The sequence below is a fragment of the Leucopleurus acutus genome (assembly GCF_964270905.1).
Source record: "Leucopleurus acutus genome assembly, chromosome: 2".
Classification (NCBI taxonomy): Eukaryota; Metazoa; Chordata; class Mammalia; order Artiodactyla; family Delphinidae; genus Leucopleurus; species Leucopleurus acutus.
Window position 1 is genome coordinate 160,642,981 of NC_139143.1, and position 24,922 is coordinate 160,667,902.

Below are 24,922 nucleotides of genomic sequence, written 5' to 3' on the forward strand. Positions count from 1 at the left end.
AAAAACAAAGGTACTATACTTTCATCAGGGACAGAAGATCCTCTCATGAGGAAAAAGAGAAAATGGTTTGGAGCATGTTTTCTAGCATCTCTGCACAGAGATGATTTGTAGCTAATTATCTTAATATCTCTTGGGGGACTTCCCTGGTGGTCCAGTGATAAAGAATCCGCCTTACAATGCAGAGGATGCAGGTTCAATCCCTGGTCAGGGAACTAAGATCCCACATGCTGCAGGGCAACTAAGCCCGTGCGCCACAAATACTGAGCTCGCGCACCTCAACTAGAGCCTGCATGCAGCAAACTACAGAGCTCACGCGCCACAACTGCAGAGCCCACACACCCTGGAGCCTGCGTGCCACAACTAGAGAAGACAAAATCCGCACGCCACAATTAGAGAGAAGCCCGGGCACCAAGACGAAAGATACCGCATGCTTCAACAAAGATCCTGCGTGCTGCAACTAAGACCCGACACGGCCAAAAATAAAATAAAAATAAATAATAAATAAATCTTAAAAATCTCTTGGAAGAACATAAATTGTTGCTATAAATTCCTAGAAAGTGAGTATTTTTATTCAAAAGGCTTTCCCCAAAGCAGATCCAGTCTTCACATGGGGCTTTAAAAATTAGATCAAATCTCACGCAACAGATCTTATGAAAACAAGTTGGCGTTCTCAATATTTTCTGACTGTGGCAAAACTTAACATTAAAATAATAAAACCTAATCATAAACAAATTTTGCTCACCAAACAAGTTAAAAAATATAAAGTAACCTTAGTTAATTTTATCACTTATTTTAATAATTAATACATAAATTGCAACTGAATTGATTTTGCTACAGAAGTAGCCTACTTACAACATCTACAACCCATGGCAAATATGCCAGGTTCATCTTCTAGAGTGATAAGAAAGGTATGTATTTAAAAGTAAGAAAGAGATTTATATTCCAGGATCCTTTTTATTCCATGTTAAATTGCTATCGCTATCATGAGATAAAGCTAGTTATATATAGTAAGACCAAGCCACATTAGCTTAGAAAAATGCATAATAGAATTTCCCAGATTTAGTTCATAATTAATATTAGATTTATTACTCATGTTCATTAATTAGATTATAAACACTTGAATAAGACTGCCTGTTTAACTATTTAATAAAGACTTAAGGACCAGATGAAATATTGAATGTTTGTTGCTATAAGAAATCTCAACTCCCATTATCTCTTAATTTATCTGGTTTTAAAAACAGTTTGCTTTCCAAAACTAAAATGGGAAGAATCAAAGTCCACCAAGAAAAGGCCACTTCTGCAATGCTCAAATCAACGGCCATCTCTCCACAAGTGTTCTCTAAATAACCCCAAGTGATCACTCCTTCCTATAAACCTTCAGAGCCCTTAATCTGTACTTCTTCCTGCCCTCACCACATTACCTTGTATGATCATTATTTATGTATTTCTTACCATATTTCCCCTTCTCATTTATAAGCTTGTGGGTAGGACCTGAGTATGATTTATCTCTGGATTCCCTCACAGCACCTAGCTCAAAGCCTGATAAATAATTACTTCTGAATGAAGGAGCAAGAGAGTTGTTGCATATGGCCTTTCTGAGAAAAAAGAGGCCTCTTGGAAAGCCTGGCCCTGAAATAAGATTTATGGGACTGCAAACTATCCTAGGAGTTTCAAAATAAACGAGGTTCTCTCTGGGCCTTGAAAGTATAAGTAGGACTACAATCAGAAATCCACATGACTTGCCGAAGTGAATTTAAGATAAAAGGGCATGGGACTTCCCTGGTGGTCCAGTGGTTAAGTCACTGTGCTCCCCATGCAGGGGGCCTGGATTTGATCCCTGGTCAGGGAACTAGATTCCGCATGCCGCAACTAAAGATCCGGCATGCCGCAACTAAGACCCGGCTCAGCCAAATAAATAAATATATATATATATTTTTAAAAAAGATAAAAGGGCATGACAGGAAGGGGACACACACACACCACACACACACGCACACACACACACGTCCTGGAAGTTGCAAGGCAGACTGCAAGGCTAGAAACATGGGTGCATACCATTCCCAAGCGTAAACCTTTTGAAAGTCAGAATCTTCTCAGAAAGGTGACCAGGACAGATTAGCAAAGTTTCAAAAATTAATGACAACAGGTAAGTAGGAGAAGAAGGGGCAGGGGGGAGACCTGTGTTTGGCCACTGCCAGGAGGATAAGGAGAAAATCATGGAGGAAATGGGATGATTCAATCAAATTGGGATGATTCAATCATATCACTCAGGGGTAGACAATTTGTCATTCTAATATCTGGTTACTCTTTATCATTCTTGAAGAAAGAGACCTAAGGAGTTTTCAAAATATCCCAGAAGCAGAGTGCTCCTCCTTTAAGATTCCCTTGGAAGTCTTTTAAGCTCTTTCTTTCGGCCAGTTACCATTCTCACCAAATCCTCCCTTAGTAATATGCTAGACATGGAAGAGGATGTATCAAAATGACCAACCTCATAAAATACAAAGAAACATAAGGTTTTACTACAATATTCCCTAGTTTCTAAAACTCTGCACCTTTAGGTTTTGACTCTCTATTTCTTGGCATGTACCTCACTCTCTCTACAAAAATCCTTTACATTATAATATGCCTAAACCCACAACACAGCTCTGTGAAACAACTAAAAGCAAATAGATATTGTTGGGAGAGAATACCTAAATCCCTATCATCACAACTATTCAAGGAAAAAGGACCACAGAAATTTCCCCTAAGATGAAGCCCAATCCTTGCCCATTGCTGCTTCCTATTAAAACACTAGAGCTGCCCCATCCCAGGCAGTCAAATTTTACCTAAAAATAATGCTCTCATTGTCAAATGCAAGCAAATATCTCTTGGCCCAGTTGTGACTGAAAAACAAATCTAAACACTGGTACCATCTTTCACCTTAATGCACCACCACCCCAATCCAACTTGCAGCCTTTAAGCCTTTCAGGCTGAGAATGTCCCCAATCATTCCTATGTGTCTCCAACTTAACATATATCAAGCATCTCCCTATGTTCAAAGTAAATTAACTTCTTCACTTGCCTTTTTGACTTGCATTTTGATCATGTTTTCCTGTCATTAGATGACATGTTTTTTATTTTGCCCAATTAGCAGCACTATCACCTGCATTTTATGTTCCAGTACTGCTCAGGTATTTATTAACGTTAGTTCCAGGCTTCTTTATTTGAATTGGCTAAAACTGTTGGGATGTTATATTTCAAATGGGGAATGAAAGATAAAGAATATTAATATGAATGAATAAGAAGAAAGGGGGTAAGATTTAAGCTAACTTGTGCTTGTTATTTTAGATATTCTTCCAAACTACAAAGAAAAGTGAAAACTAAATTTGAGAACTAAAATTTCTGAAACAATTCCTCCGGACTTCCCTGGTGGCTCAGTGGTTAAGAATCCACCTGACAATGCAGGGGACACGGGTTTGATCCCTAGACCAGGAAGATCCCACATGCCACGGAGCAACTAAGCCCATGCGCCACAACTACTGAGCCTGCGCTCTAGAGCCCACGTGCCACAACTACTGAAGCCCACACGCCTAGAGCCCGTGCTCCACAAGAAGAAGCCACCGCAACGAGAAGCCCACGCACCGCAAAGAAGCGCAGCCCCCGCTCCATGCAACTAGAGAAAGCCTGCGCGCAGCAACAGGACCCAACGCAGCCAAAAATAAATAAATAAATTTAAATAAATAAATTTAAAACAATTCCACCAACATCAAGCTGGTTCTCATGTTTATATAGATGGACATAAGGACCATTATCAATCACAATGGCTAAAAAGCATTTCAAGTTTTAAGGAGGCATATGTTCTCCACAATAAAACCAACCTTACATTGACAATTTCAGGAGAAAAATAACAATATTCTGGAAATAAAAAGACGTATGTTTGTGAACTGGCCTGCTGCCTACAAGCTGGTGGCCTTGGGCCAGTCACTTCACTAAGCCATTCCAGAAGCAATGTGTACTGAACACATACTCCAAAGGCCGAAGGGGTGGTCTGGTATGGAAAGCCTACATTTCACTGCTTGAAGATGTAATAAATGAATGAATACAAGGGAAGGCTGGGTGACTAGAGAGAAAAGAGGGTTCAACAGTCCTTTCTTTTCTTTTTTTAAACTTTTTGGCCGTGCCACACGGCATGCGGGATCTTAGTTCCTCAACCAGGGATTGAACCTGTGCCCCCTGCAGTGGAAGCACTTGAGTCTCAACTACTGGACTGCCAGGGAAGTCCCTCAACAGTCTTTATTTAAGCTCATCTAAGGTTTCTACTGAAGCAAGAAAGCACTAAGCCTAGTGCCAGAAACCTTACTACTTAAATTCTAAACATAACTGGGTTCCAGATGGTCATACTTACTGGCAGGTTATTACACAGTATCCCACTACTCTAAGAATGAATAATGTAGATCCCTTTCCCCAATCCCAAACAATGCCAAGTTCAGTGTTTGAGGGTGTGTCTGTCTTGAGCTCCAAAAGGTTAAGTATGAAGCCCCTTTTCAAACTGCCTACAGGAGAAATCATGCTTTCCAAAAGACTATGGGCTGGAAGTGGCTGCATACTACTCTCCCTAAAGATCTGCTCACAAAGATACATTTTCAAATTGGCAGCAGAGATACTCTTCCTTCAAAAACAAAACATGTTTCTCCTTGCTGTCTACTACAACACAATCTTTCAAACAAGGGCTAGATCATAATATAGTTATAGTGCATCTGGGAAAAAAAGGAAGGCAGAGCAACTGGTATAAGCAATGAAACTTAACAGGAAGGCGTGACCAGAACATTTAAAAACCTGTTCCTGTGGAATAGAAATGGTATGTGAACATCTTACTTCACATAGTTTCTTCCTCATGCCTTTACTGGTATTCAGCTTACATGACATGTATGTCTATACACTGGCATATATGACAGCAACAAAACACTATCAGTATTTTGTATGATGGAGAAAGAAGACCAAATATTTTAGTGAAGTATTCTAAAGCAAGGGTCCACAAACTACAGCCCACAGGCCAAATCTGGCGTGCAGCCTGTTTTTGTAAATTCAGTTTTCCTGGAAGACTGCAGCCCCCATTCACTTACATTGTCTATGGCTGTTTCCACGCTACAACAGTAGAGTTGAAGTGCTAGAACAGAAACTGTATGACCCACAAGCTGAAAATATTATCTGGCCCTTTAGGAAAAAAAAAAAGGATCTGATAATATAATGATGGGGAAACTGAGTGTCAGAGGTTTGAAAAGCTTGCCCTAGATCACACAGCTGTTACATTGCTTCCTCACCTGTTCAACCTCCATTAGGAGTAAACTAGGCCAGCCCTCTCTACCCCACAGAAATATTTGTTAATCTCTCTGACACTCCAACCTAATGAAAGTAAATAAATTCTTGAAGGAAGAATGACAAGTACGTAACTGGGTTTTCAGACCCTGAGCCTCAAAGAGAATTCTAACATGAGCTGCAGAAAGAATAGTGCCTGTAAGTCTGAGCTAAAACGTAATCTAAAACAAAGAGCCATTTTGCTTACTGGATCCCCTCTGAGACTCAGAAACTCTAAGAACAATCTTTTGCCCAGCTTCTAGCAGGATCCTGTGTTAATGTATGCCCAGGAGAGGTGAAAAGTGTGATTCTGAAGAATGTTTCAAAGATGCCAACTTAAAAGCTTTAGAGTTTTACCCTCAATTGATCTTCACTCAGCTCAGTGCCAAAGATATCAGTATCATTCCAATTTTACAGATAAGAAAGCCGAGGATTGGGTATCTTACGTCACCTGCTCAAGGTCACAATATAGTAAATAGTGCAGCTGGAAATACAAAAGCTCTAAAATTCTGTTCTTGATTTAGTACAGATCATTCATTCTCACTTTTTGTTGCTTTAAGGTATGTGTATATTCAAACTGTCCAGGGAGATGAGCAGTCTCGGCTTGGATCACTGACTCAAATCCTTAACCCAGAAGATCATTTCTATCCACTTGCTCACAAAATCTCTGCGGCAATCACAGAAGATGCTAATGGCACTGCTATCTCCTATCATATAAACATCCTTCTCTTATTTCTCTGTTGTCTCTCTCCTTGCTCCATCACTCTCTTTTCTATTTTATCCTCCCTCTTGCTTGTCTCTAGGAGTCAGTAGCACCTATGAATACTCAGCAGCAAACAGTGGGGGGCAGTAAAGTACAGGGTAAATACATAAATAAAATGTATCGGACCTGGAGGTTCTTGCTCTCTGGCTACTAACTTGTCACTTAACTTCTTGAGGCCTCTTTCACCTCACAGGGCAGCTGCAGCACACAAATGGGAAAGACACGTTAGAAGGCCTTGAAAAATACCAAGCATCATATAAATGCCAGATGGCATATCAAAACCACTGCTCAGAGCTAGACAAGACATCTACTCCTGGCCTGAATAGTCTCAAACACAGTACCAAGCCCAAACACAAATCTCCCTCACGTATTGTAACAAGTAACCCAATTTGCTTCTTTCTCTAATTTAGACTACTTACTTTATTATTATTATTATTATTTTGCGATACGCGGGCCTCTCACTGCTGTGGCCTCTCCCGTTGCGGAGCACACGCTCCGGACGCGCAGGCTCAGCGGCCATGGCTCACGGGGCCCAGCCGCTCCGCGGCATGTGGGATCTTCCCGGGCTGGGGCACAAACCCACGTCCCCTGCATCGGCAGGCGGACTCTCAACCACTGCGCCACCAGGGAAGCCCCTTACTTTATTTTTAACACGTGTCCTAAGAGTCCTGCATCAGATGCATGGAAACAGATGCAGTAAGAAATCTTCTTCCATCTCTTTTGTAAGCATAAAATAATTTTTAAAGCCCTTTAAACAATTAAATTTAGAATGAATGTACTAGTTCCAAATAAAGAATTCAAGATGGAAATGACTAGGAATGCTCTTAACTTAAATCCTTGGGAATGTCAATGATCAGTAGCCATGCAGGCTCTCCCTCTAGACAAATCCAAAAATACAAAAATTCTTAGAACGTGTCTCCTTGTACACCTCAGACTTCTGTAAGCTAGAAGTATGTGGTTGTTTTGTCTTGCAGAAGGAAGGCAGAGGAGACCTGAAGTCTAGGCAGCATCCTACCCCATCTGGTCCCACCAACCAAGAAAAAGATTCAACAGAACACTGAGCTCTGAAGAGAGCTCTGGCTGCTTCTATCTCCATCCAAGATCTTGGAGTAAAGGGAATATGTTCTGAAAGCAGTAATTTTTGAGACTATCTCATGGACTGAAACCAACTTTTTAAAGATTTTTGGGACTAGCACTGATAAGAAGCTTGCTCTCACAGTATGTACAACTATAAGAAATAAATATACCCAGTGACCACTAAACTTTTTTCTCCCCAAGAAACCATTCCTGGCACCCAATAAATCTATTTCTACAATTATCATATTCACTTTCTTCACACGTATATTGAATATTATTATTATTAGGCACATTATTTCTTAAGCCTAAAATTTCCATGCTCCTATTTTCTCCCTAGTTCTTATGTAACTATCTTTGTTTCTGACACAACCTCAAGGGAAACATGCCTTGCACTAGTGGAGACAGTCAGTAGCACCTATGAATAGGACACATCTACTGAATAAACAAACACAAGCTCCTCAAGAACTACTTCAAGACCCCAAGTATCTTTGACTTTACTCTGGGTTCTTTTCCTTGAAATGTGCATACGGGGAAATCCCTTCGCAAGTACCTGAGCTCAGCTGTGCAATAACCTTTGGTCGTAATACAATGGAAAAGTCAAAAAAGAGTAGGGATGGGGAGAAACCTGTTCTACTTTAGAAAATGTAGCAGAAGTGTACATAATTATCTAATCATAGACTCCACTGGAAAATGGAATATTGTGCAGGTGAGTTAATCCATTTAAATACTGGAGAATTCTCGATTAAAAACCTGGAGGGTGTTATAAGAGTGTCAATAAGAGCCTGGCTGTATTGATTTGGCTGTATGGGTTCTGCTGATTCACAGACACACAGAATTCTGCCCTCTGCTTAGTGTCTTTTAGCATTGATTTGAAAGTTAAAAGAAAGCAAGCAAGAAAGGACACGAGAATAAACAAATCCTCCAAGTCAACCAAACTCTAAATCTCCCACCTCCGTGTATACAGCTGTCAGGAACAGAGAATGTAAAGATCACTTCAAAGAATGCAAAGCAACTGAGATGGTTATGCTAATCCCTTGCGTTTGTACATGCTTTACACTTTACTACTTTAAAGAAAGTAGCTTTCTTCACATTATCTCATTTGTTTCTCACAGCAAACACAACACAGGTGCTAAATATTCCCATCTGACAGATAAAGATACTTTATCCAGGTAGACTGAGGGACTTACCTTAGGTTACAGGGCAAGTATATGCCAGAGCCAGAACCACAACCCATATGCCCTTATTCTCAGTTTTGTGCTCTTTCACGGCATGTTCTCTTCCCTCTTTAGAACTGATAACTCAGTAGAGGACTAAGAATTTAAGAACCTGTGGATCTTCTCAGCCTGGAACATAAATCCATAAAGCCTTTTATCTTTAGTTTTCCTGATCATTCTCGTGGACAAAAGTACTCCAGGGACTTCCCTGGTGGCACAGTGGTTAAGCATCTGCCTGCCAATGCAGGGGACACGGGTTTGATCCCTAGTCCGGCAAGATCCCACATGCCGCGGAGCAACTAAGCCCGTGCACCACAACCACAGAGCCTGTGCTCTAGAGCCTGCGCGCCACAACTGCTGAGCCCGCGTGCCACAGCTACTGAAGCCCATGTGCCTAGAGCCTATGCTCCGCAACGAGAGAAGCCACCACAGTGAGAAGCCCGTGCACCGCAAGGAAGAGCAGCCCCCGCTCACCACAACTAGAGAAAGACAGAATGCAGCAACAAGGACCCAATGCAGCCATAGATAGATAAATAAAGAAAGTACTCCAAAATGCCAAGATGTCAGATTCTTACACATTCCGAAGTGGAAAGCTTAAGTTTTTCAAGCTTGTTAAAGCTGCAGTTGCCCACAAGGACTGGGACTTGGGGATATCTGGTCACCAACCAAGAGTAGAGATAAAAAGGTCCAGTAGAGCAAGTTCACTCTCTGGGGGCCTGGTGATGAGAAGTCACTCTATCTTTTCACTATAGTTCAGAGCAATAGCCTTAGCCTAGCCCCCCTTACTGGAGCTGTTTTCATAGCTGCACACTTATAGGAGGAATCATCTGGTTAAATTCTATGCAGTGTTTCAAAATTACAGCCTTTGCAACACTGTGAACATGGTGACAATGTTATTCTAATTATGCAGCCATTACTCTCAGAATCAAAATCCCTGTTCCAACTACCTTACTAGGGATAAAACTAAGATTATAAATCACAGCTAAGAAATACAAAGCAACTGATTATTTAAGAACACCATGACTCATCTAAAAACATCAATCTCTGTGGTTCAAGATAAGAACTCAAATACAAGAGGTGCCCAATATATACCACAAAGTATAGATTTGCACAGCTAAAGAACACTATAGGCTTCCCTGGTGGCGCAGTGGTTAAGAATCCGCCTGCCAATGCAGGGGACACGGGTTTGAGCCCTGGTCCGGGAAGATCCCACATGCCATGGAGCAACTAAGCCTGTGTGCCACAACTACTGAGCCTACGCTCTAGAGCCTGCGAGCCACAACTACTGAGACCACGTACCACAACCACTGAAGCCTGCACGCCTAGAGCCCGCGCTCCGCAACGAGAAGCCACCGCACCGTAACGGAGAGTAGCCCCCACTCACTGCAACTAGAGAAAGCCCGCACACAGCTTTCCCAATGAAGAAAGAAAGGAGGAAGGAAGAAGAGAACACTATAGAACACCTAACACAATTCTAACCTCATATCTATTTGGAAATCCTTCAACTAGTTATCTGACCTTAGTGAATTTAGGATTAACACAAGACAATTTCCCAACATACTGGTAGTACTCATACTAGTATATAATCTATTCGCACTATGTTTCGTTCTGAAAAAGGATTGTGTTCACCTATCTTGTTTGACAAAAACTTAAAAAATCACTCCATTAACTGCAAAGTACTATGTATCATACAAACACATCACATTGCTTAACTACCTTCAAGGGTAGTTTCATGGGCATTTGGCCAATTAATTACCAGTAGAGAAATAATCATGGAGTTCAAGATATAAATAACCAAGTAAGATGGCTGGAAATTTACCACTATTTCTCTAGTGAAAAGTTTCTTATTGCCTTTATTTTAGACTGAGGATAATTACAACATACCTAGCCTAGAAATCTGCTAAATCCTACAGATGAGGCTATCCTAGTCCTGGTAATTTATTGTGTGTGCTGCTCTTCAGTGTTATCATGACCATGTGGATATAAATTACTTGCTAAGTAAATGTTGCCAAATTCCTACTTGTGTATTTATGGTTGGCTTCATGCAGAATGCTGTCATTTAAGACTTTACAAAGCTAACACCAGCAAGATTAAGCCTGATGCAACTCAGGAAAAAAAGTCTTTGCATTGGATGGAGATGTGGGTGTATACTTAGAGCTTAAACAAGAAAGCTTGAGGTTATGCATGCACACACACAGACATAAACATATACATAACTAATCTCAAGGAGCTAATGCATAACATTTCAAGGAAATACTTGTACTTCTTCAGAAAAAGTGAAGGCCAGATCGTAGGGCAGTATTTCTAATCTTTTTCAGATCAAGGCACACACAGAAAATGTGTTAGTATTAGCTTTCTGAATATTTAACCTATGGGCTGATACTGATATCCTCGCTCAGTTTAACTTGTGACAAGATCGTGTATCACGCACGGTACTCTAAGTATTCAGAGGAAAATGTGGGGCTAGTAGCGATACCTTCACTTTGTTGTGTTTCCCTAGATAAGGGAAGATATAGATATTCTCTAGTTTTAACTAAATTAACATTCCAAAAAAGAACAAGTGACTTTTTAGAGTGAAGAATACTAACTCATATATGACAGCTGCACACTCAGATAATAGGGGTACACAATCAAAAGAGCTTAGAGAACACTGACCTAGAGAACTCTGCCACGCTCATTTCTAGATGTCTCAACTGCAGGGGCCAAACTTTTTTGCGTTTCCATCATTAACAAGAAGCTTTATTCTTCTGGTCCTCTGCCCACCCTCTCCCTTGATTCTCCCCATCCATTCTCCAGGTTCAGCTACGATCTTTATGAGCTTAAATTCCAAACATATGTTACCAATTCTGGTACTTCTCCAAAGTTCCAGTCCTGCTTGCTAAACATCTCCAACTGGAAAGCCACCCAGAACTCAAACTCCTTTTGTCTAAAATTGCATCTATCTTCTTCTTTCCCCAAACCTGCTCCTTCTAACTTTTCTGTTTCTATCCTCCAGTTTCTCAGGCTTGAAATCTGAGTCATCCTAGACTCTGTTCAATTCTAATCAACTGCTAAACTTTGTAATAACAGTGTCCATCTCCTGACCTTTCTTCACACTGCCACTATCTCTGTTCAGGTTCTCATCACTTCCATGTAATAATAAAGATGACGGTAATAGCTAATGCTATTCATTTAGGAGTGTGTGCCAAGTATGGTTCTAAGCCTTTTACACTGCTATCTCTTTTAACCCTCATAATAATCCTAAGGATTGTGAACCTAGTATGTGAACTCAATGCATAATGTTCACTGTTTCTACTGTCCTCTACTCATTTCTATATAATGATGCTTAATAAATCTTACAAAAGCACAGCTCTGATAATGCCACATCAACCTATTACCCAAAATCTCCAATGGTTTCCCATTATCAAGCAGAGACAGTTCAAATTTCTTAGCCTGGCAGTCAAGGCCCTCCAATATCTGACCCCAACTTACTTCAGACTTCTTTCTTTTGCCACTCCTTCCTGTCCCTAACTCATCTCCTTATGTTCTAAGCAGACTAGACCATTTACTGCTCTCTTCAGCCCACACTACACTTTCTGAATCATGACCTTCCTCCTTCTGTTCCCCATGCCTGAAGTGCCCATGTGCCTACCTCCCTGAGTCCAACACCCAGTTAACTGCCTTCCTTCATTGCTAAGCCAGAAGAAAAGGTCTCCCCTCCTCTGAATTCTGTGTCCTTTGCCTGTACTTTCCATAGCAGTTTCATATACTCGATATACATCACCTGTCTCCCCTATCAGATTGTTAGATCCTGTAGTAAAATTTTATTTGTATACATTTTTAAAATCTCCACATAAATGAGACATGCATGCAGGTGAATTAGTGAAAGAACTATAAAGCGTCCAACTTTAGTATTTTCTCAATGGCAAGAACTATATAGCTTAGGTAGATAAAGGAAAAATTCATTGTGTCTGGATACTTCCAGTCAAGAGGGTCTTCTCTTTAGTTTTCTATGTAATTGAAACTATGGAGACAGACCAAAATGACAGTACCTCCAAGAAAAAAAGGATAACCAAGTGAATCAGCACTGCTGTTTGCTGTGGTTATTTTAGTCTCCTTTCTTCCTCTGAACTAAGGAACACAAGGTCACAAGCTATGTTATGCCACTTTAAAGTTAAACATTTACAAGCTTTTTTTTTCCTTTAGTTCTGCCTTTACACTGGAATTTACCTTCATTTCTTATCCTTCAACTGCCCTTTTTCACTGCAGGGTGTAGAACTGTAATTTAATTTATAGTAAACACTCTTAGAGAAAAACTTTTGGTCAATTACTGAACAGTGGAGTCTGGCTTTGGGATGCCGAGGGGAGTGACAGGAAGATAAGGGTGATAATGCAAATAGAATCTAAGTTCTAAAGAGCCAGGCCCAACAGAGGCAGCAGAAAGAACAGAGTAAAAAGAAAACTAAGCTTCTGGAAAATGCAGACATGAGGTGGATACCATCCAGCTGTGTCTACTATAATCTTCAGTCACAGTATACCTCAGGACTTAAATATAACATAAGTTACATAATTCAAATTCTTGTTGTTTCAATAAGCTGTACTTTTTGTTCAAATATATGAAAATGGTAAAAAGAGAAAAATTTTTAAATTTCAAGTAGATTATGCTCTACCAGAGAATATGCAAAATAAGAACAAAAATCAAACCTACAAGTACCCAAACACACACACGTGCAGATACATAATACTACTTTGCTGGTAGTAAAGATTAAAGTTAGCATAGTTAAAATATTATTTTGGGAGTATACAGACAATGATTTCTATTTCAGTCTTGTCAAATCCTTAAAATGATCCTGGGATCTTTGTTTATTAAATACAGGTTGGCTTTAAGGACACATTCGAAGAAGCAGGCCCAAACTTGTTTGGGAATTAGCTTGTTCTTGAGGTGTGTTAACAACAACAACAAGACTAACTGGCATGCAGGTGTTGTATTTGTGTACCTTAGTTTACTTCCTTGTAATGCATATAAGTGACCCAGCTCTCTGGGACAGCTTAGCCAGGTGGGTACAATTGGCTTCCTAGCTTATTCTCAGCTTTCTGAATAAGCAACTGGCTGAGGCAAGAGATCTTCAGATCCCAAAAGGGACAGTAAGTCTGCTGCCACAGAAGTCTTTCTAACCACCAGACTCCACATGAAGACTTCTGAACCTCTTCCATGGCCCACTTTCTCTCTGTTCCTTCTGTGTTCAAAGAGCAAACCTGTACAGATGTACCAAAAAGGAAGGCAAATATGAAAAATAAGAAGTAAACACGGCCTAGAGGAATAAAAGAAACATAGAATAAACTAAGCAGGAGTTGAATCTCTGACCAGCCACTAAAAAGGCCAGTCATTAGAAAGCTGAAAGACTGAGACAACTAACCTCTCTGGGCCTCAACTTCCCCACTTTACAACAAGGGAACTAGGCTAGATCCCTAAATAATTTCCATTAGGCTAACTTAAGACTATATAAACTCTGTATGCATATTTTATTGGGAATAGGGATAGGCAAAAATAACTTCTTTCACTAAGACGACCGTGTATAAATGACTAGCTTTAAAAATGCTTTTTGGGTTACTGGAACCTCCACAAAAGTATATAGCTTCTTTAAAAGGAGACCCCCATCTTGTTTTAGGAACAAAAAGTTCCCAGTGACCATGATTGCTGTTTTCAAACATACACATCCCTGAACTAGAATTTTATTTGCAGAGGTCAATGCCAATATTGCCAAACCTTATTCCATCTTATGATTCTTTCAGTGCACAGAAAGGAGGCAGACATCAATGCTGACTGACCATGCCTGAGAGGAAATTACTTAATAGGACAGGAAATCTAATAGATCACAAAATATCCACTACCACCACCCCCAGTGGGGGTGGGGGAACCCTAAAAATAGATGACACCAGGCATGTAAAATGGGTGAGAAAGAAACCTCCATGGGTTCCCGCCATTTACCCTGGAAATGTATCTCACAATAGGTATCAACTGTGAGAAATGCATTCCCGCATTTATATTTTGATGAGACCAAGTATTTTTTTTTAAGTCTTCATCCCAACATTTATTAGCTTACTACTACTTTGCAAGCTAAAACTACCTCCGAAGTTTGAAAACTGACAGAAAAGAGATCATATGACCACAAAGCAAACAAAAAGTGGCTCCCATTTACTTTATAAATATTTGGTGCACAAACTAAAAATGTTAACCCCTGCTTGGTAAACATCTGAAAATATCACAACCTACCTGCCTTATATTGCAAATCTTAGTATCCAATCAGAACAGGTTCCTAGTTTTTATTCTGGGAGGTTCCTAAATCTAACAAGGGTTTTAAAAATATCAGTGTTCTCATTTCATCTTGTTCTAAGAGGCCCTTAATTTTTGACAGAAGGGTTAAAATTCTTCCATAGGAATCTTGGTAAAGGAATGTTTGATGGTCTCAATGTCTGCATTACATAGGGTCCTGTCAGCATAAACAGGTATATGCAGGTGAAAGTATGTGAAACCAGATTAAAAAGAGATGTACCAGGTTTAAACAAACTATTTCGTAAACATATTAAAAGAATGGCATTTTCTCTTTGATGTCACAGCTAACTCCGTAAGCATTTAACCCCTAGTTTAGACTAGTAACAGCTAACGTTAATGCAGCACTTCACAACTTGCAAAGCACTTTGACATACATGATCTCATTTGAGACTCACCACTAAATAGAAAGGTGCTATTTTTAGGTTCCATTTTTACATGTGAGGAAGCTGACACTAAATGGCTGACTTGCCCAAGCTCACAAAGCTGGTGATAGCTGAACACAGGTCTGCTTTTGCTACTGCACAATGCTGCCTCAAATAATGTAATCAGAGTAAACAAATGCCCAAATCTCAGACCCCATCTAAGTCTCCCCCACCAACACACGCACCCACCCTCCAGCCTAAGTTATAGCTAGCTGTAGGTCTTTGCTCCTTATGGAAGTAGAGTTTTCTTCATTTCTCTGGGAAACATTTATTTGGCTAAAGTGTTAAATGAGGAGATCATATTAACACCATTCAACATATACTGGAAAATATCTTAGTCACCAAGGGCTCTGCATAGGCATGCCTAGGTGCACTTTCCCAGGCAGTAGGGCAGATTCTCAGAGTCCATGACCCTAAGAAGGTTAAGAACCCAGGCTAGAGGCAGTAGCTACATATCTTTCCAAGAAGCTAAATCCACAAAGTTCTTAATATAAAGAGTTTTATCTAGGCCTCATTCTGTGAGCCATTTACCTTCTGCCTCCCCCGCTCCAGGCCTTCTCCCAGGGCCAATAGGCTCATTCAGTATCTACAACTGTTTTTTAAATCCCATTATTAAAAACTGGAGTAACTGGTAACATATAGATCAATGACTTGTAAACAATAAATTTAAAATAATTAACTGTTAAAACGTAATCTTTAACACACATGCCTTTCTCTTAGGACTTAACTTCCCAGAATGACCGTTGCCTTTTTTTTTTTTCCAGAATGACTGTTTTCTTACCATAAGCATTCCAATTTCCCAAAAGAAGTTTCACAAACATAACTACCTTGAACTCCTGAAATACCATTCTTCACTAAGAACCCTCTAAATTACATAGAAGACAAGGTAGCATGCAAGGAATTCTGAATCTGTTAGGCAGTTCACTCAACTATCATACCAAAAAGGATTTAAATTTTTTTTGCTGGGGGGAGGGAATGAAGAAGAGTGGGAGAGAATGAATACAGCCCCATTGTCTTATTGCTTGAAAACTCCTAATTTGAATCTATAACATATTCCTACTAACCACTGGACTTGAACATCAGAAGTACAGCTTCTTTTCATCTTAAATAGAGCTTTTCAGTCCAAATCTGCATAAACAAACTTTGTCCTTCAATCTTTCAACTCCTCGGCAGTTTTTCAAGGTCACTTTTGCGAACAACGACAGAGGCCTGCATCTAGCAACTTTGACTGCTACACCACTCCAATTCCAAGAGCCCAAAATCTAAACCCCTATCGATCCTCTCAGGTAAATCCTTTACTCAAGGGGAAGGCAAACCAACACCCTCCAAACTTCTCCTCTAATAGGGCCTGCTCCTCTTCCCCACCCAAAGGCTGAGTGCTGCCAGTTCACTGCTCCATACTGAGTCTGCTGCAGAAATGTTCCAATGACCTTCATTCCATATTTGCAAATAAAAAGAAAACAAAGAACTGCTTTTTCAAATCAAGTGTATTATAGATCTTAGTACACGGCATGGAAGATTTCACTATTCACAAGAATAGGCTGGTTACCAATTAGCCAGCAACCTACATTAGTTTCATATCCCTAGAGAGGGAAAAAAAAATACCAAGGGCAAAAGACAGGGTGCCTATACTCTTAACTTTCCTATTCACAAACTGCAGGTAAATTAGGATTTTAAAGATTTCATACAGAAAATGAAAAGCGTTTTGCTCACATCATTTAAAGGAACCAAATCAACACCTGACAAAATGTGTGAAACTGGCAGAAAAAGATCTGCTCTTGTCACTGCCAATATAGTAGAGATGTTTCTAACCAGCATTATAAGCTAAAATGTGCATTTTAAAACAAAGATTTTTAATTAATCGGTACTTATTAGAATCTAGAAGCAGACAGGTAAATCAAAAAAGTTATGGGAGAATTTCATACTGGCATGTGGGCCTTTACCATTAGAACCTGCATCAGTGCAAATCATATTTTCACACGAATTTAGAACAGCAATGGTGTTGCTTCCACCTCTGAAAACACAAATGTCAACAAAGTGCATGGAAACAGAAAAAGTCTTACAACAACTCAGCTTATTCTGTAGGATAGCTTCAGTGCACTTGAACAAAGGAAAATTATTTGGAAAACAGATAAGTTTACCGAATGCAAAGAGAAAGTGCTTTGCTTCTGTGTGCCCCTGAAAAATGATTAGCCTTTCTTCACGTACCTGCTCTACTCAATACTCAACTAGGAAAAGAAATCCTAGTTGAAGGGCATGCAAAATCTAAACAGAGCAAGGTATTCTAGGTGCACCAAAAGGTATGCATGGAATGTAAAGTGGCCATTTTCTGAAACAGTGCAACTTGTCTACACTCTCTGAAGCTAAACAGTTTCTACCATTTTAACACAAAACAAAGAATTAAACTTACCGGGAACTGCATTAATTTTACATGTAGTTATTTATATCTCCTCGGACAGGGAGAATTTAAGTCACTCCTATCCCTCCCCCCCAAAAAAGGACGGAGGAAACAAAAGGCAGCAGGAGATGCAGAAACCTGAGTCTGGAATGTCCAGTCCAGTGAAAACCCGAACAGCTGTCCCCCCACCCCCCAGCAAACTATTCGCCATTTTTCTTTGTCTTTCAGCTGACCCCTGCCTCAGTGAAAAACTCCGAGGCTCCAATGAAGCCCTGCAGCCTCCTTCCACTTTAACAGTCAAAGGCATTCAATCTAGCATGCTATTTGACACCAAACCTTGCCTCCAGAGTGGTCCCATTGGCTGAGCTGCTTTATCAGCTAAGAACACAAAACCATGATTGGCTGATCACGTCATCAGTTACCTCCTTTGTACACTTCCTGTTTTAAAGTTACCTTGAGAAGCAGAACAGGGGTCAGATCCAGACTTCAAACTACGAGGAACTTAAGGCTTCAAAATGCCTGGCAAATGCACACAGCAGATGCACTAGGGCCACATGTGCTTCCAAAACAGAAGATACTGAAAATTTAGAATTGTTCTTAAAATCATGCGAAAGGGTTGTTACAGTTCCCACCCAAAGGATTTCTTATTGGCTGTCAGAGTTCCATTTAAAAAATTTAAGGTAATTTAACTGCTGCTGATTGGCCATCAAAGATGTCTGTAAGATACTGCTACAGTATCCTATGGCAGTAAACCAGAGAAGCAATGTGCACAAGGTCGGAAAGTTGTGACTTAACTATCTTCAGTTTTCTGTTAAGCATTAACAGAAGAAGAAAAAGAAAACTGGGTGGGCTAAATCCAATGTCACCAAAGAAAATACAGATTCTTTAAAGTAACAAAGAGTGATATCAATGGTCATACAATGGTTTGCAAGATTTCTGAAAAGGCATCTATCATTATGTCCATGGTAATTTTAAAAGCACACATTAGTACCACGACAAATCACTTTATTTTGAAACACAAACTAATCTAAATAGGAAAATTCTGGGATAATGTATGAAGTTAGTGACAGGGACAGTGGCATTTTCAAAAAGTCTACCAGGAACCCAAGAGGGAAATATAATGATAAAGGGGGGAAAAATTGGCAAAGATGAGTGAACATCAGTGAATATATTGTTTAAAACACAATATAGTTTGATAGATTAATTTATTTAGTGTGGTTATAAAATGTTGCTGATTAGCTTTTAATATAACAGAGTTTTGATATCATAGAAGATAAACTTTTCTACCACATTTTCAAGAACAAGCAGCAGGGGTGATCTCAAGAGAGATTATAAGTATCGTGGTTACTGAAGACATTCTGGGGTGCTGAAGTTTAACCAGTGGCAGTCAAAGACTTGTTTATGGATTGTGGGCCCAACTGTTTAGGTTTTAAGAGAAGCCTCCTAATATGGTGAAAATCAGTTAATATATATTCTTTTAATATTCAAATAGAAACATCTCACTATTACCTGAGGCCTTTAACAATCTCCTTATATATCTGCTTCCTCTCATCAAAGCAAAGTATCCCAGGACTAAACAACACAACTGTTTTGCCAGGCAGATGAGATCTTTTCTAGAAAAACTTTGGTTGATCTTACATGAGAGGTCATTATAGGCATATGCAGAGATCCAGCAGGTCACTGAAATAGAGGCAAGGCAGATTGTCCAATCACTTTGCCATATTAACTTCTCTTCGAGAAAGAGTGAGGTGCAGAGAAGTTAAGCAACTGGCCCCTAGCCATTCATCTAGGAGTCAAACTCAGATCCCATTTAGGGTGGTACTCTTCCCATGGCACTACACTGCTTACCAAGACATGGAGCACCTCAGGGCACATCCAAGGAAATTCTCAGGTGTCACATACAGTCCTTCATTGGTATCTATGGGGAACTGGTTCCAGGACCCCTGCATTTACCAAAATCTAAGGATGATCAAGTCCCTTATATTAAATGGTGTAATACTGTTGGCCCTCTGTATCTGAGTTCAGCATTCACAGATAGAAGCTGACTGTATGTATAGGTAGCATAAATCATTACACCCAACTTCACTAATTTAAAAATTACAAATTTGATATGTTGGTTAGAGATCTAGCTAAGTATCTGACAAACAGCACTCTGTAAGTTGATACAAATTTTATTACTAAACTACTAGAAACATTTAACCAGTAGCAAATCACTTGTATAATTTATAAGGACTTGAAACAACTAAATTATTAAAAACACTATACATTAAAATATTAAGGAACTGCATGGCAATTTCACTATGGCATCTAAATAAGAGCTTAGTTATGCTAACAGGGTGCACTGTTGGATGATTCCTGAAGCTACAAAGAGCTACAGGTATTGTAGCTCTTTTCTGAAAAGTTTAGATCACAGCTTCTGAATAGCTACCAGACTCGGAAGAGAAGGCAGAAAGCCAACAGGCCAGTTGTGTGCCTTATTCACACTAGAGCCTCTCTTAACCTCATAACACTGGGGGTCAAATCAGCTGCAAGGAAGCAAAGAAGCTCCTTTGAAGGGTGGGAGGCACAGGAATATGGAAAACATGTTCACATCACTGATCATTAATTAGTGTCACTACGGCAAAACAATAAACACTTGGAAATCAGGCAGAGCTAGTTTCAAATTCTGATTCCTGTACTTATTAACTGTATGACACTGGGCTAACCCTGAGCCTCCGTTTCCTCATCTTAATATATGGATATCACCATCTATATCACAGAGCCACTGTAAGGATTAAATGAGCCAGCATATATAAAGTATACTGTACTGTGTCTGAATAAGCATTGAAAAAAAAAGTAAAGTACTAAAGGTCATCCAATCCAAATTCCTTGTTTTACGCAGCGGTTAAGATTCAGAAAGGCCTAGCTCCTTAGGGCCCCAAAGCTACCACAACACAATGTCTCTCTTCTATCTCCAGCATACCCTGCAACCCTGCAGAAAGAAACCCCTGAGCCATAAAGGGCAGTACAGGAGGACTTCCCAGCTGCTACTAAAACTCTTCCCCAGTTTTTATGCCAGAAATCCGTGCCTTTCACCACCAATCCTGGCTGAAGTCTGATTATTGTTCCAAAAGCCTACCCTTTGACTCTGCTTTTGATGTACCAGATTAAACCAAACATGTCTCTTGATACTTTGTGAAGGTCTTTGGCATACTTTTTATTAGTTCTTGGCAGTTTGCAAGAAAAACACTTCAACCCCTATTTCTCATCAACAGTCACCTTAGTAGAATTCAAGCCACTAGTGGGAAGATAACTCAAATTATCCTAGAATTTCCACCTGGCACTCTCACTTAGGATAGCTTTCTCTAGCTTGTCATTACGGTGGACTAAGAGCCTCATTGGATCTCTGCGGTTCTAACTCATATTCTTCCCCGGTCCTGCATCTCAACAGCCCTCTACACCAGACAATTGCATCATCTTGCCCTAGTAAACACCCTGAGACAAAACGAGTGCATGTGGTTACATGGGTCAAGCTTTAATGCTCCCAAAGAAGGCAGGGTGGGAATTGATGCGCTTAGTCAGAAAATTGATTTTGAATCACAATTACCTACTTACTAGCTGTATGACCTAGGTTAAGTTACTTAACCATCTCTGAGCTCACTTCATGTGTAAAATGAAACAAGTAACATTTCATTTTCTTCATGTAAAATGAAAAAATAACATCAACTCACAGAAGTGGTGAGGCTTTAGTGAGTTAAAGCACTCAGCATTAATACCTAGCATGTGGTAGGTATTCAATTAATATTTAAATATACACTTGACTATAGCACCTATCATATAATTACGTTTTACCATGTCTCTATTGCCAGAGGAAGGCTTCTTGAAGGCAGCAACTGTGTCTTATTTATATCTACATATATCCTCAGTGCTCAGTACAGAGATATAAATCACACCTGACATTAGCCATAGTGTCAATGAAATAATAGGGAGTAGTGGGGACTGATGAAAACTGGAGAGTGCATGTCTCATCTAAAGGGGCAGCTATTGGGGAATTCCCTGGCGGTCCAGTAGTTAGGACTCAGCACTTTAACTGCCAGGGCCCTGGGTTCGATCCCTGGTCAAGGATCCCACAAGCCATGCGGCGCAGCCAATGGTGGGGGTGGTAGGGGGCAGCTAGTACTGAGCTCCAACTGATGAGGGCTATGGAAGAATGCTGGTCCACTGCGGTAAGAGCTTCAGATTCAATAAAAGAAGCAAAAGCCAGATCCTGGACACAAAAAGTTGATGCTAGCATAACCCCTGATATAGCATCCTGAAGAATGACTAAAGAACCAGAGTTATGGCAGAAGTTGGCCTCAACCACCATGGCAATTCCTGCCAAGGACAGGGTCTTGCTCAGTACCCCAGATTACCTGGTCTTGAAGGTTACACTGTATTCCAGCAGAAGCAAAAAGAGCAGCAAAGAAACTGGGCTCTTCAGCGGCCTGAACATTTTATTGATGGTGTCCTTAACTGACCCTTTTGGACTAGTAAGCAAACCTGTGGGTCCCAGGAAATATCATAGAAGAGAATCTCTAGAGAAAAATGAACTTCTCGTATGTTGAGATGGGGAAACGAAGCCATATTCATTTGACTACTAAATTTGTTGTGTGCCTTATTATATACTAAGCTGATGAGATGGATGTATATAGCAGTTTGGTTTGCACTTATGTTGTTATAAATTAGTGGGATTGGGGTATTTTTTTTAAGAACACCTTTAATCCAAGCGGCCAGAACCAAGCAGCATTAGTATTTTGGGTTATACTTTTAGAAGTTTTTCTCATGTAAATGAGATGTGAGGTTGAGTTAGTCCCCCCAATATTAGATAATACCATACAAAAATACTATACAAACTGTTTTGTAATCTTGTCTTACTTAAATAATGTGAATAATTTTCCCTATCAAATACAGACCTGTATCATTTATAATAATTGAATGATATTCCACTGAATGGATATAATTTTTTAATCAGTTCCATATTACTGAATAATTTCAATGTCTTCAATTTTAAAATATTGTAAGTAGCATCACAGAGAACATCCATTATGCCCATTCCTTGTGCCACTACCCTTATTATGTCTTCCAGAACCCTTGCAACGGCTTCATAAATAGTATCGTTTTGTCTGGTTTAAAAAAAAAAAAAAAAGAAAGAAAAAGGAAACCAGATTGTTTAATGTTAAATCTTTCCATTTTCAATTTTGTTTCAATTTTTTTAAAAACGTATAAGCAGATCAAAGAAAACTGAGGGCTGCCGGATTGTAACTTCTGACCCGTATCCTTCACCTGACTTGTTTCTGAACAACTATTAGCTATTTAGCAAATCAAAATCACCTTCAAGGTTTAAAAAAAGGTATGTCGACACATATCTTAAAGTATCTGACAGATGTTCTGAAGATAATCCCCAAAGAAGTCCCAGAAACATTCTGAGCAATGATAACATCGTTAGAATAAGGAACATGGTGCTGGTGCTCAGTAAATGGCTGCTCAATAAATAAACGAATAAAGTAAACTAATATATGAGACCATAAGTGGATTATAAATTCTGAATTATTTGTTTTTTAAAAATAAATTATATTCTGCAAAGCATAAATGAAGACCAATGGATGGTAAACTACTCTAGAGAGACCAGTAGTTAATAATGCATGTAGAAGGACAACACAGTGGTTGATGAACAGCAAATGCTCCAAAATATGGAGGCTGCTACTATTATTACTGTTATTGGCAACGGGACTAGATGGCCTTTGAAATCACATTCATCCCTAAGAGTCTATGTTAGTTTGGAAACATATCTTATATGTTCCCAGGAAAGTCCCTTCCCACTAATGGCCAAACTATGAATCCTATACAAAAGGATTCATTTTTTTATTCATAAGCTCTCTACACCAGAATTACTCAACTGGGCTCCACTCCACACCAGTCATAACATGAAATGCTTATTAGGTGTTCTCACAAACAGGGTTCCATGGCCAAATAAGTTCGAGAAACACTGCATAATGTATCCTTTCTCTTGAAGCGTTGTTAAGGTGTATGAGCACAAACGTTCTCAATACTAACTCTGCAGAAAAGACATGCATTTCACATTGCCCATTACTTTGTCAAGGATCCTTTTTTCATCCCCAGAGGACACTTATTAGCATTGTATAAGAACTAATGTTCAATGGAACAGCTTGGGAAATGCTGCTCTAAGCCACTTACAAATTTTAGGGGAATGAAAGGAAGACCACAGGCAAGTCTATTCTGGTCAGAATGGTCAGTTTATTCTTCAAAAATGGTTGGAGTTTTACACACATTATGGCATTTCCCTTTTTAATGAAAATGACATTAAATATCACCATAAATAGCAATCCTCTGCCTCTCAAGTAACTGCCAACCGAGTATGCTTTGCTTCTTAAAAAGGCCCCAACTTTGTCATTTGATAATAAGCAAATTCTAAGCTACTTACCTTCAGGGTACAATAATAGTTTTTGACAGTTAAAAATGACCAAAATGTTCAACTGTACAGATTGCATGTACTTTCTTTTTTCTCTTTTAAATGGACAGATCATGCCACTGGTGAGGGGATATGTTTTCTTAACACTGGGCAAAGAATCTCACTTCATATAGATAATGGAAAACTTGCAGCTCCTGAGGACAGAGTTAACAGTAATTAGGGGATTTTGAAAACCTTCAGTAACTCTAACAAATTTAAGCCAATGATAAGATATAAAATATTCTATGCTCCAATATCATTTCCTATGAGTCACTGAAGCATTTACTGAAGCACTGCTCAAGATCACTATTTTAGCTCATATTCATGAATGCGTTTAAGAATAATTCTTGAATCTGATTTATAACAATACACTGTTGATTTTAAATGAGGGTGTTCATTTAAATAGGACACCTTATATATACCTTGAACATGAAGATTTGAACCTTTAATTTAAACCTATTCTACTGGAAACATTCAAATGCAAAGGTTAGACTAGTCCCTCTCTCTAAAAACTGCACCTTAAGTTTATCCATCAGAAAGCTCTCACTGTATAAAAGAAAGTATAACGGATTTAAACGCTACCTGCAGACAAGTAAGAACTTAAAACAAAATGGAAAATATAACTCCCATGCTGAAAATGAGTAAAGAGGTTACCTCACTGCTATCAGGTACATCACTGCTAAAACATGGAGAGGTGTGGGAAGGATGCAGCAAATTTTGCAACCTGGCAAAAATTTCTGCAGGCAGGGAGATTTTTTTCCTGAACCATTCCACAATGTTGTCTTTCTGCTTACTTCAAAGAAAATGTTATCCAGGTGACTACAAATCAAACTTACAGTCCTACTTCAACTTACTATTTCTACAACTAGAAAAAATTTCAAATGACTATACTGTAAGTCCCTTCCCGGACAAAA

At 39.4% G+C, this 24,922-nt stretch overlaps 1 protein-coding gene across 8 annotated transcripts in view; it reads right to left on the reverse strand.

Moving 5' to 3' along the window:
- NFYC (nuclear transcription factor Y subunit gamma) overlaps nucleotides 1–24,922 on the reverse strand; it is a 63,799-nt gene that overhangs the window by 32,930 nt on the left and 5,947 nt on the right. For 5 of the 8 annotated variants that reach the window (XM_082860636.1, XM_082860633.1, XM_082860635.1 and 2 more), the window contains exon 1: nucleotides 16,188–17,520. The exons of 2 other annotated variants lie outside the window; for them this stretch is intronic. In XM_082860636.1, the coding sequence (XP_082716762.1) occupies nucleotides 16,188–16,203 (16 nt within the window). In that variant the 5' untranslated portion in view covers nucleotides 16,204–17,520. One more of the 8 variants, XM_082860630.1, reaches the window with a different exon arrangement.